The 14,239-nt window shown below is 40.8% G+C and overlaps 1 protein-coding gene across 4 annotated transcripts in view; it reads left to right on the top strand.

Moving 5' to 3' along the window:
* The window catches only part of MYO16 (myosin XVI), a 709,054-nt gene that overhangs the window by 260,888 nt on the left and 433,927 nt on the right, over positions 1 to 14,239 (top strand). For all 4 annotated transcript variants that reach the window (XM_033949922.1, XM_033949923.1, XM_033949921.1 and 1 more), the window contains exon 15: positions 8,000 to 8,117. In XM_033949922.1, coding sequence (XP_033805813.1) covers positions 8,000 to 8,117 — 118 coding nt within the window. The remainder of the gene's footprint in view (positions 1 to 7,999; positions 8,118 to 14,239) is intronic.

Genomic DNA, 14,239 nt, shown 5'->3' with positions numbered 1-14,239 from the left:
TATGTAATAAACAAATGATAGAATGTAAGTGATATCTGTATTGTTTATCTGATTGAATATGTACTTACACTTTATGTAATTTTGAAAATGAATTTTTTTTTTTTAAAAAGTAGAGTTCCTTCCTGCCCCCCCCCCCAAAGTCCATTAGAACACCAGGGCTTGTTAAGGTAGGTCTGGGGAGGGCCTACTGATGCTTGGGAGGGCTCATGTGGGTGGTGGGGACTGCAGCAGTGTCACCGGGGTTGGGGGTGGAGGAGTTGAAGTTGGCTCGGTAGGCCAGACAGTTTCACTTTCAGCCAATGCTTAAGTCATTACCATAAAATTGGATCGCAAGATGTTAGCAGCTGTGGAAACTCTTAAGAGTTGCAGTCTATAGTGTTATAAATATGAGAAAATGAACTCAGATATGTTGGGACATAATAATTTATTCAGATTAGTTTGGGGTCCATTAAAGACTTTTGTTACTTCAGTTTAGTTGTCTCTTACCTTTAATTTCTGTTGATTTACATGCGCATCTAGGAAAGGGTGGGAGGGAGGGGATATCTCTTTTTTGTTTTATTCCTGATTGGATATACTGGAAGAGGGGGGAGAATCCATTTTATATTGTTATTGATTGATTGTAGAAGCTGATTCTGATTATTAATGTATGTATAATTCTATGCACTTTGTATTAGCATTGAAAATTTAATAAAGTTTAAAAAAAAAAAGAAAGTCATTGGCTGAGAGCTCTTATTGAAGTTCTAAAGTCCGGTTTTGCATAGCCCAGTATGTTCTCCAAAGTGATGAGAGAACATAATTGAACAGCAGTTAGATGCAACTCATCCAGAGGTAATTACCAACTTCATTCCTCTGACTAATCCTGGTGAGAAGGACAACCTTTCTAGACTCTTTAAACTATAACAAGTCACCTAAATGTATGTTTGTTTATTCGGAATTTGATATATCCTCTTTCAAATGACAATCAATGTGGTCTACAAAATTAAAAAAAACAACCAAACTGAAAAGAAGTATAAAGTAAAGATAGGAAAGGAGTTCTGGACAAAAGGGGTGAGAGAGAGGGAGAACACAGCCACCGAGTTCATACCTAAGGCCTTAGTGAGTTACAGAAGGCCTGCAAGAAGAAGAAGGTCTTATAACCAAATCTGAACTTCTTATAATATGGCTCTTATCAAAGGACTAGAGAAAGGGAACTCCAGAGAGAGGGGGCAAGAAAGAAAAATGCACTACTTCTGGTGGATACCATGCAGAAACTGTAACAAAAGAAATAGAGAGAGAGTTTTCCTTCATGAAGTGAAGAGCTTATAGGGGGTGATCAGTGCAGAAATATAGAACAGCATTCTGCATAAAGAATAAGAAGCTTATGCTGAGTTTGATAAGAGACTGGAAGCCAATGGAGAGGCATGAGCAAAGTGGAATGGCATGAGCAAACTGCAGGACATAAGTCTAAGTCCGAATGCAGGCATTCTAGACAGTATGAAGGTGTCTGAGAAGAGCAAAAGAAAAAGATCTGGATTGATGATTTTACAATTATCAAGATGGAAATTCAGCAGTGCATAAAGCAGCAAGAGACGGAGGAGTTAGAGTGGCTAAGAGCAGAGTGAAACTGGCGCAAAGCCAAAAAGCAGAATCTGGTGTTGGATGCCACATGGGTCTCAAAAGAGAGTTGGTATCCTAAGCTGACACCAAGGTTCTTGAAAGAATTGACCAGAGAAATCAATATGCCCAGGATAGTTGGAACAAGTGATAGGTGGTGGTGGTGGTGTCTAGTAATCCACAAAGTGACAGTCTTAGCTGGTTGAGAATAAGACGTGTGATGAACTAGTCATGGAAAGAGCTGAGACAAAATTAAAAGATGGAAAGATCAGGATCACTGGGATCATGATAGGACATCAAGAGGATGTCATCTGTGTAATAATAGAGTATGTTGAAATAGTCTGGACAAGGTTTTCAAAGGAGATCACCTCAAATTAACAACTAAAGAGGTAAATTTATATTCCAGGGTGTAACATAAATATCCAGCATTCAATAAGAAAAGGAAATTCAAACTTAGCTTTTGTTGTTGGTAAGCACTTAATTTAACCTGGGCTGTGAGCCAGAAATCTTTTCTCTCTCTTAAAGGGAGTTTTTTCTCTCTGTCTCGGTTTTCCCAGAGTGGACCAATGATAAGATCAGGTTAATTCCTTCTGTAGCCTTATGGCTTTGTGAGTGATATCCTCTGGACTCTGAGGTTCGTTTGTGAAAAAAGTGTGCTTTTTTGGTGATTCTCTGACATGGAGGTAAGACATCTGATTTAATAAGTGTACTACTGGATGAAACATAGACATTCTGAGCTAGACCTGTTTTAAACATCTAAGTGCCAAAAAGGTACCCAAAATGACCAGATGACCACTGGAGGACCCCCCCCCCCATACTCCCCCCAGTCATCACTGACCCCTCCCACTCCCCCCAAATTTTGAAAGAAAAAGTACATGCCTGTCTCTAGAACAGTAGCATCTGGTATGGGAAAGGTTAGTAGAGGTGTATTAAGTAGACCGGTGGATGGGCTAATGAGCCATAAAGCAGAGGGCCCTGGCCCATAAGACACTAACCAGTACATTTATTGAGGAAAGTGTAAGCCAGGCAAAACCCACCAAAATCCTACTATACTGCTATATAGGTGCCACCTGCAGCCTTACGCGCTATTGGGGTGGTAGACAAGTAGGTATAGTAAGTTTAGGGGAAGTTTTGGAAGGCTTGCCATAAACTATAAAGGAGTTATAGTGATATGTGCCCTTTATGTGAAATTCACAGCAGTGCCCTCTAAGGTGCCCCACTGTTCTATTGGCATGTCTATGTGGCTAGTCCATTACAATGCTAGTTCTTCCCACATCCAAATGGTCTAGATTTGGACATTTTCAACTTGAACATTTCTATGGTCAAAAACAGAGAATAAAATTAGGTGCCTTAAAGTAGGACGGCTTGGCAGCCAAGATGTCCAAGTGGACGATTTAAAAAAAAAAAAAAAAATTGGATTTCCAGTGGTTTCGAAAATTGACATTTCTCCACCCCAAACATTGGACATCTTGCGGGAAACATCTAAGTTGGACTTAGATGTCCTTTTTGAAAATGGCCATCTATGTAACAGCATTTTTTTTTATTATTTTCCTGGATAATAAGTGTTATTTCTTAATTGCCTATGCCACAAGGAATAGAAAATGGTTATTATTTCTCTCAAATTTTGTTTATGTGGCCAGGACATTGATATTTTGAAATTTACATTGTTTGTGCTAATTTTGGCCACATAGGCCTTAGTAAAAGGGCCCCTAAGAGTAACTTCAAGAAGTTTCTAGAACTTTCCATTTATATAAATAGTAATAAGATATAATTATAGAGATTTTAAGTCCACCAGCTCAGTTCAGTTCCAACTGCCTAAATGGTAACATATCTGCATTGTTTTAGATGGCATCCCGAGGCTGCAAACATCCGGCAGATGCATTTTGCTGTGTATACGGCCAATTTAACAAGGCAAAAGGGAAAAAGTACTCCATAGAAGCATCTGCTAAGCTATGCAGTGCCTACAAGGCATATTTCGGCATGCCTGTTAGGGATCAAGACAAATCTTGAGTACCTCACTTCACAAGTGAGCACTGTCAAAAAAAACTCTGGAAGGTAAGTCAATTTTGTTTCTCACTAGGATGGCAGAATTTCCTGCTATAAAATTTCTTAGACTGTTTAATTTTAAACATTTAAAATTTTTACATTTTTAATATATGTTGTGAGAATCTCGTACATATTAGTCATAGGTGAAATAAATTTATTGGTTTCATTACTACAATTTCATTTTGTTCTTCTACAGGATGGTACAGAGGGGAAAAGAACAATGAAGTTTGCTACCCAAAGAATTTGGTGGGAACACACTGACCACTCAAGCAACTGCTACTTCTGCATGCTGGACCCTTTCAAATGTTGAACTGACAAGCATGCATCTACAGTCACATATCCGGACATTCCTTCATCTGTCACCCCGGTGCCACATTGCCCTGAGCTCCCTATACTCACTCCCCCAGAGAGAGAGAGAGATCAGCTGTCTTTGGAATAGAGCAACAAGTGAAGGAGATGTAGATCCAGTTTACAATATCAGTGGTGCAGCTGATGAGAAAAACCCATACTATCCAAACCAAAAAGACCTTCACTACTACTACTACTACTACTATCATTTCTTTAGGTCTACTAGGCATATACAGCACTGTACATCAAACATGAAATAGACAGTTCCTGCTCTAAAGAGCTTACAATCTAGTTATGACAAACTGGACAAAAAAGGTGCATCTATACATAGTGATCAGATGGGGAATTATAGAGGGAACACAAAACAGATGGATGCTAGCAGAGGGGATGGAGTTAGGAATTGAAAGAAGCTTCAAAGAAGCGGACTTTGAGCATGGATTTGAATACTGCCAGAGATGGAGCTTCACATACTGAGTCAGGCAGTTTGTTCCAGGCATACAGCGCAGCAAAGTAAAAGGGACGGAGTCTGGAGTTGGCCACCTCAACAACTTGATCAGAGATCTTGGTCTCACCAAGTCCAATCCTGAACTTTTGACATCTAGGCTCAAGCAGTAGAACTTGTTGGATGAAAGTGTGCAAGTCAGATCAGAGGAAGCGTCATCAGTCTTTTTTCACCTTCCTCATCCATCAAGATGGGCTCTGCTTCTGCCACAATAGTACCAGTCTGTTTGAGGCAATTGGAATTGCCTGTAACCTGAAAGAGTAGTGTCTCTTCATTGACAGTTTATCCAGGAGCATCAAAGCCATGTTGCTGCATAACGGGAACAAGTACTTGTCTCTTCAACTGGCTCACTCAGTACACCTCAAAGAGGATTACAACAACATCAATACCTTACTAGGTGCCTTGAAGTATGATCAGTACGGCTGAGAGATCATTTGAGACTTCAAAATGGTGGCATTCCTAATGGGTCAACAAGGAGGTTTTACCAAGTTTCCCTGCTATCTTTGGGACAGAAGGGACACAAAGGCACACTACCAAAGGTGGGACTGGCCACAGCGGACTGAGTTCTCTGTAGAGAGAAACAATGTCAAATAGGAACCACTGGTGGACTCCCAGAAGTTGCTGATGCCATCACTGCACATCAAATTAGGCCTAATGAAACAATATGTCAGAGCCCTAGATAAGGAGTCAGCAGCCTTCAAGTACCTTCAAGACATCTTCTCTCATCTGTCTGAGGTAAAGGTCAAAACTGGTGTCTTCATTGGACCACAGATAATGAAGATCCTGGAATGAAAGGAATTTCCCAAGAAGATAACTAGTAAGGAAAAAGTGGCTTAGAACAGCTTTGTTGCAGTGGTTCAGGGCTTCCTAGGCAATCTCAAAGGCCAAAAACTACGTGGAGGTGGTTGAGAATCTGGTGAAGAATTACAGTAAAATGGGTTGTAGGATGTCTCTCAAACTCCACAGCCTTGATGCTCATCTTTTTTTGGTTTTATAAATCTTTATTCATTTTCTTATGTTACAACAAGTGTTCCAAATAAACTCATTAGAAACTTGAATATATACACTTGATTAACTCATATATTAACATCAAATTTAACATTTCTTTAAAAAATTAATATTATATAAAGTTATAATATTATGCAAGAAATCTAAATTTATATAATTCTTATTGAATATAATAATCCCTCATCCCTCCCTCCCTTCCAATCAATAATACATACAATCATCTTTATTGTAAATTCATTCAAATATTGATATAGTATGTAGTAATCAGGAATAAAATCCCACCCCAATCCCTTCTATTCAATTATCTTATTTTGGGAAAAGTTAATCATTCATTACAGTATTCTGTTAACGGTCCCCAGATTTTTTGAAATTTACTCACATTGCCTTTTTGTGTTTCAATAGTTAGTTCCATTTTGTATATATGGCATACAGAATTCCACCAAAAAATGTAATTTAACATATCATGTTTTTTCCAGTTATATGTTATTTGTTGTATTGCTATTCCAGTTAAAATAAAAAGGAGTTTATTATTACTTGATGAAATTTGGCTTCTTGCTCTCATGGTTGTTCCAAATAATATAGTATCATATGACAAGGCTACCGGATTTTCTAACATCCTATTAATTTGAGGCCAAATTGATTTCCAAAATGATAAAATAAATGGACAAAAGAATAAAAGGTGATCTAATGTCCCGACTTCAACATGACAATGCCAGCATCTATTAGACTTAGAGCTATCTATTTGATGCTCATCTTGAGACATTCAAGGCAAATCTGGGAGTATATTCAGAGGAGCAAGGTGAGCACTTCCACCAGGATATACTGGACTTCAAATAGCACTACCAAGGACAATATAATGAGAACATGATGGGAGACTATTGGAGGCTGATTTGTGAAAGTGACTTACAATGTAATCACAAATCTTGAAAAACTATTCATTTCTAAGTCTTCTATGACCATCTTTGTGTAACTTCAATATAAATACATGTTAATTGTGATTCATATGTTGCTTTTATGACTTATAAGAATGAAAAGGTGAAAATTCAGCATTTTTATGTTTTAACTAGATAAATTAACCTGTGACACTATTCTTTATACAATATTTAAGAATAAGGTAATACTCAATCAAGCACCTTGTGTATGCTAGAAAGTAAATCGCATACATTAACACCTTGTTCTTACAAAAATTTCATCAGTAATCTTATCCTCGATCCTCAGCGAGGCCACCTCCCACTCAGCGTTCACTCATAGTGGGTGACTTTATACCTCAAATCGTCACTGGATCGATTTATTTTTTATTTTTTAATTCTATTATTTGGCTGTTTTTACTTATATGATTGCAGCTTTTCATAATTTATAACGTTCTATTTAATTATTTGTACAATAAGTACTTAGCTGTATGGTCTTAAATCAGATGGGGGAAATATACCGACATGTTTCACCCATGTGTTTCCAATGGTTTCTTCTAGGCTATCACTCCTTCATAAATAACACACCATTCTAACAGACCACTATATTCAGCAATAAAAAATAAATCGATCCAGTGACGATTTGAGACATAAAGCCACCCACTATGAGTGAACGCTGAGAGGGAGGTGGCCTCGCTGAGGAGCGAGGATAAGATTACTTATGAAATTTTTGTAAGAACAATGTGTTAATGTATGCAGTTTACTTTCTAGCATACCCAAGGTGCTTAATTAACTAGATAAATTGCATTTAAAGTGGGTTTGGGCGTCGATAGGCATCCTGACCTTAGCTTCACCATATTTATGCCAGGGTTTTCTGGGCCTAAATGAGTGCACCTAAGTTAGGTGCCTACCAGCGCCTAAGTCTAAATCAGGTTTGGACAAGTTCCTGGAGGAAAAGTCCATAGTTTGCTATTGAGAAAGACACAGGGGAAGCCACTGCTTGCCCTGGATCGGTAGCATGAAATATTGGTACACCTTGGGTTTTGGCCAGGTACTAGTGACCTGGATTGGCCACCATGAGAACAGGCTACTGGGCTTGATGGACCATTGGTCTGACCCAGTAAGGCTATTCTTATGTTCTTATGTTATGTTCTTAGGTGTCCATAATCTGCCCCTAACCACACCTACTTCAAAGCGGTAAGTGCCTACCGAGTTAGGTGCCTAACTTCCAATTAAGTGTAATTTATGTCAATTGTGAGGTGCTAATATTTTTTAATTATCAGTGCTGATTAAGCCTTTTAAATACTCATGTTAGGCACCTAAATCAGCTAGACACCAATCCAGGTGCCTAACTTTAGGCATCATTTATATAATCTGGTATTTAGTGCTGATCTTCAGCTGCATTGTCTAGTTAAATGCTGCTGAATATCGGTGAATAACCCACATAAGTGATTTAATCAGGCAGGAACCTCTTCTGTCTGGTTAAATTGCCTTGAATATCAGTCCCCCAAACCTTTTACATTGATAAGATCAAGTCATTGACAAATGTCCCGCCCCACTGTAATAAGCACGATCTTTAATTTTTATGTTACAGGTAAACTGTATTTTGGAAGCTTTCGGGCATGCTAAGACAACTCTCAATGATATGTCCAGTCGTTTTATAAAATACTTTGAGCTGCATTTCTGTGAAAGGAAAAAATCTTTAACTGGAGGTAAGTGGCAAGATTTAAGACCTCAAATCAACCACAAGAGGGCAGTAGAGCACAAACAATTGGAATTTGACAGCAGACTATTGCATTCTTAGCTCAGAGGCTCCTAACAGTTTATCATAGTTTAACTATTTTAGTAATAAGAAAATGTGATTAATTATAGCATTGCTATTGCTTTACATAGAAATGTCACCTGACAAGCCATTTTAACTGGATTTTCAACTTGTGGAGTACAGAAAGAGTATTAAGCAGAAGAATTTTGATCTTAACCTCTGGAATTTTTATATTCAAGACTTGCTATAACACTTAAATGGAGAGATTCTCTAAGTGTACCTATATTTAAGCACCACACAAGCTCATAAATCATTAGACTGGTATATGTGCATGTAAGTATGCATATAGGTGCGTACATGCCAAAAAACTACTTAAGTACTATTCTTCAAAGATGTGCATAGTTTTACGGGTATATTAAAATAGCCCAGTGTTGTTTATGACGTTGTCTATGTAATATACACCATCAATCCACAACGGCATATAATAAACTTTAAAGTGCCTAATTTCTAAGTGATCTTTTTTTCAGATAATACATTTCTAAGTGCCTCTATGGTCTTCAGTCCCAGCCAACCACCAGCCAAATTATTTGAAGGCTTGTTTCTCTTTCTGGCTTTTATTCATCATCAGACCTTAGTTTTTTAAAAATTATTTGTGCTCTACATTCTATATTTTGTGCAAATCGATAAACTTTTCTTATACAACTTTAAAACTTTTGTATTTAGCTATAGCTATTTCGTCATTCTTTTTTTAAACCTCGGGAAAGACCTTAAGTTTCAACCAGTTTCGCCCAAAGGCTTTTGGAAGAACGGGTCCCCCCTTTTGTTTTGCTCCACAGCATCTTTAAGGGATGTGCAACTTGGAGAACCATATATAGAATATTTCTCCATGTGGATTTTTTGGCACCATTTACTGAATCTAGTCCTTTTAGAACAGTGACCCGCAAACCTTTTTTTTTTTTTTTTGCTCCAGCGCACTAACAGAGCAAATGGTTTTCTGTGGAACACCCACGACCCTGCCCTTCTCTGCCCACAGCTTCGCCACACTCCTCCCCTGCTCCACATGAACCTCGTCTCCTTTTCCCTGAGCTCGGGACTGTGTCTGGAGGGCTTCCGAGCATGCGTGGATGTCAACGCAGTGACGTTGCAGGCATGCTCGTATCGCACAAAGTCATATCGACGTCCGTGCATGCCCCAAGCTCAGGGAAAATGAGACAAGGTTTGGGGGGGGGCGGAAAGGAGGAGAGGCGCCAATGTCAGAAGTGACTCAATCCCTGGCAGCAGACCCAGAATCTTGCCAAGGCACACTGGCGTGCCACTGCACACAATTTGCGATTCACTGTTTTAGAATAATGATGAACCTGATATTACTCATTTGCATTCATATATGTAGACACACTCACATATATGCTCAGTGGAGTAGCAAGGGTAGGAGGTGCCCATGGTGGTCGTGCGCTCTTCTCCGCCCCCCTCTCTGCTGCCCCAGGTCCTTCCGTGCCCCCTGCTCCTTCCCTGCCCCCCCCCCCCCACCACCATCACCACCACACTCGCACCTTCCCTCCTCTGTACCTCTTTAAATCTGCACCAGTGCGAACAGCTTCTACAGCCTGCTGTTTGTGCCGGCATTGACTTTCCCTCTGAAGTTACTTCTGGTCTGGCAACCCGGAAGTGATTCCAGAGGGGAGCCAGACCAGTGCAAGATTTAAAGAGGTATGGGGATGGATGAGAGAGCATGAGTGTGGCATGGGGGGGAGGGGGTGGAGAGGTGCTGACAGCCCCAAAGATGACACTCAGGGCAGTCTACCCTCCCTTACTGCGCCACGCCGGGATGCTGTGGACCAAAACAAAAGGGGGGACCCGTTCTTCAAAAAGCCTTTGGGCGAAACTGGTTGAACCTAAAGGTGCTTCCCGAGGTTTTAAAAAAAGAATGAAGAAATAGCTTTAAATAGTTTTAAAGTTGTGTAAGAAAAGCTTATTGATTTGCACAAAACATAGAATATAGAGTACAAGCACTTTAAAAAAAAATACTAAGGTCTGATGATGAATAAAAGCCAGAAAGAGAAAGAAGCCTTCAAATAATTTGGCTGGTGGTTAGCTGGAACTGAAGACCATAGAGGTACTTAGAAAGGTATTATCTGAAAAAAAGATCACTTAGAAATTAGGCACTTTGAAGTTTATTATATGCTGTTGTGGATTGATGTAGTTTTATAGGTAGGCATACCCATAGATAAGGAGGAAGATGATGCATTTGATCTACTGCCTTTCTGTGGTAGAACTAGGGTTACCAGATGTTCGAATTTACCTCTTTTTACAGGACTGTCCGGGCATCCAGACAGCTTTTCAAAACCCAGCACTTTGTCTCGGTTTTGAAAAGCTTCCAACTCAGGACTGTGTCGGGAGGGCTTCTGCGCATGCATGGATGCAACACAGTGATGTCACACGCATGTGTACATGCCTGTGAAATTATCACGTCACATCTGCGCATGCTCTGATGCCCTCCCGACATGGCTCTGAGCACATTAAGAAGTTGGGAATGGGGCTGGGGCATAATGGGGCATGATTTGGGCGGAAAAGGGCAAGGCTGGGTGGGCCTGGGGGTGGGGCCATGGGTCCATATTTTTACAATCGTAAAATCAGATAACCCTAGGTACAACCAAAATAGTTTTTATATATTATATGCAGGTACTTTCTGTATCCCTAGTGGGCTCAGGTACCTGGAGTAATGGAGGGATCACAAGGGCTGCAGTCAAACCTAGTGTCCCTGTTTCTCAGCCCACTGCACTAACCGTTAGGCCAGTGCTTCCAAACCTGGTACTGGAGGCACCTCAGCCAGTCAGGATTTCAGGATATCCACAATGAATATTCATGAGAGATGTTTGCATACACTGCCTTCACTGCATATAAATCTCGGTCATAAATATTCATTGTGGTTATCCTGAAAACCTGACTGATTGGGGTGCCTCCAGGACCAGGTTTGGGAATACTGTATTAAGCTATTCCTCCACGTATTTTGTGCAGAGCATGGGGGGGGGGAGTGAAAACTTGCATGCATAACTTATAGACTATTATACATTATCCCCCTCATTCCTAAAAGTAGCTTAACAAGGTAAGCGTGCGCCTGGGGCAGAGATGCCCAGTATGGCTGCGCTGTAAGCCCCCCTATGTATCATTCCCCTCGCTTCCACCCCACCTCCGTACTTCTTCAAATCTTCACCAGCCGCAAGCAACATCTCTTACCTGCTGCTCGTGCCAGGCTCATCCTTCCCTCTGATGTCATTTCCTGGTCCACAAGAACAGGAAGTAACATCAGAGAGAGAGGGATGAGGTTGCCACAACCAGCAGGTAAGAGATGCTGCCTGCAGCTGGTAAAGATTTGAAGAGGCATGGGGGATAGGGAAGGGTGCATGGAGAGGGGGGAAGAGGCAAGGTGCCAGTCTCAAATGTAAATGGTACATGTAAAGTTGCTCATTTTTCCACTGTCAATGGAAGTCTTTAATAGAACCATAGGGGCACTTTTATTAATGTGTGCTTACCGCTGCCTAAAAATGGAACTAGTGGCATGTGCTCAGTAGCCACATGCTAACTGCAGGCTCAGTACACACCACCCGTGCACAAAAAAAAAAAATACACTTTGTGCCTGATTCTCGAAGTGATGCCTGCAAAATCGGTGCCTGCCATGTGTCAATCACCAGCAGGCGCCGTGTCCAGAATCATGTCTCTTTTTTTAACATATGCACCTTAAATATAGGCCATCATTTTAAAAGGCCTACATTTAAGGTGCCTGTCTCATGCCTTCAGAGGCGCATAGGGACACCTATGGACGCCTAAGGCCACTTCCAGCACAAACCACACCCATGTTGGTCTTAGGTGTCCCTATGGCATCCCTATGCACCTCCGCAGGTGCGAGACAAGTGCCTAAGAATGGCTCCTGCATTTTATTTTAAATATGTATCTCAATTGGTTAGTTAGACCAGCGGTAGGACACCTACCGCTGTTTAACTTTGGGATGCAATTTGTAGAATTTGACCCTTTATTCTGTAACCTATTGGGCTTATATGGGGGCACAGAGTAGGTGTGCCATGCTTTAATCAATTAGCGCGTGGGAATTGGCGTGTGATGACTTAGCACAAGATTACTATGGAAGCCCTTACTGTCCACTAAATTTATGTGGCATTAAGGGCTCGTATGCTAATGGCCATGCACAAATTTTGCAATTTGTGTGTGGCCATTAATAAGAAAATAGCACTGTCTTAGAGCTCAGTGCATGGAAACCCACATTCTAGAAAGAACAGCAGTCACTTTTTATCACGGCTTAGTAAAAAGACCCCATGATATTTAGACTTTTAGGTAAAACAGCTGGGATTCTTTAACCTGCAGATTGTCTAATACTCTGCCGTAAAATATTTTTGGGACAAAATAATCTATCTTCTTTTAAATTTCAGGTATCACAATTCAGTTCATTCTTGAAATATGTCTTTTGAATATGCTGTCTCCAAATATAGATCAAACTAGTTGTAAAGGTCTTCTTAGTTGCATATATGCAATAAGGGCAACAATTGTATCTGAATGGAGATCGCATATGCCTCTGTCAATCAGTAGATGGCGCTAGAGACTGCAATTAGGTTACTCATATGAAAAAGTTAACAGCTCTATATAAAAACAAGGGGCTTGATATTCAAAATGATTTAAGCAGTTGACCACATCTGCTGACCAGTTGCATTGCAGATAGTTGGCTATCCCCAAATATCCAGCAGAAGATAACCAATTATCTTCGCTGAATATTCACGGTTAGCATGTAACCAGTAGCTGGCTATCTCGTTGGATGTGTCAGGGGCAGGTCAAAGTTATGCCCTGAGATTTAGCGCTGACCACGCAAGGTTAGCACTTAGAGAGGACCACATAAATGGCTGTGCTACAGTATCTTTATACGCTAGGTCAGGGGTGTCAAAGTCCCTCCTTGAGGGCCACAATCCGGTCGGGTTTTCAGGATTTCCCCCAACGAATATGCATGAGATCTGTTAGCATACAATGAAAGCAGTGCATGCAAATAGATCTCATGCATATTCATTGGGGAAATCCTGAAAACCCGACTGGATTGCGGCCCCTCGAGGAGGGACTTTGACACCCCTGCGCTAGGTGATGTCCAGTTAGTGCTGAATGTCAGATTAACTGGGCATGTGCTATCTGGATAAGTGTGAACACCCAGATATTCTATGCTGCTTGCCAGAAACAACCTGGCAATGAATATCCAAGGTCAGCGCCAGCAGTGAGCCATCATCACGCTGCCCACTACTGGCGGAAAATCACATAGCAGGAGTCCTTATAAGCACTCTTGGGAGCAGCTACAGAAATATTTATATTTGATGTAATATTCAAAGGGGGAGGGCGGCTAAAGGAGGAATGGGTCAGATCTACTCTGGATAATTTATTATAATAAATGTGTGTTTGGTTGGAAAGTGGGCAGATCTTGGGCGTGTTTTACGTCTAGGCACCTAAATTGGACTTAGGCGGCGGTATTTAGGCCAAGAAAACCCTGGCATGAATAAGGGGGTGTGCCTAAGATTTTGACACTTACTGGTGACAAAGTTCAATTGAGGCACTGCTAGGCATGATTCTATAAACAGCGCCTAACTGAAGATTGACAGGCACCATGCGCCTCATTCCTTGGCACCTGTATTTTAGGTACTGTTTATAAAACAGAGCCTTAATGCTACTCATAGAGATGGTGTAAACACTCACGCCCAAATGACAAAGCTACATGCTTAAAATTATAGTATTCTATAAATCAGGGGTAGGGAACTCCGGTCCTCGAGAGCCGTATTCCAGTCGGGTTTTCAGGATTTCCCCAATGACTATGCATGAGTTCTATTTGCATGCACTGCTTTCAATGCATAGTCATTGGGGAAATCCTGAAAACTCGACTGGAATACGGCTCTCGAGGACCGAAGTTCCATACCCCTGCTATAAATTATACTTGTGTTAGTCCCATCCAGGTTCCACCCATGTGCACGTTTACTCCCAGACTGTACACTTTCCTGAGATGCATGTGAAACTAAATTGGCTAATGAGCCAATT

Source organism: Geotrypetes seraphini, chromosome 6, assembly GCF_902459505.1.
Source record: "Geotrypetes seraphini chromosome 6, aGeoSer1.1, whole genome shotgun sequence".
NCBI lineage: Eukaryota > Metazoa > Chordata > Amphibia > Gymnophiona > Dermophiidae > Geotrypetes > Geotrypetes seraphini.
The sequence above is the reverse complement of the archived record's forward strand: the minus strand, read 5'-3'. Positions and strand labels throughout refer to the sequence as shown.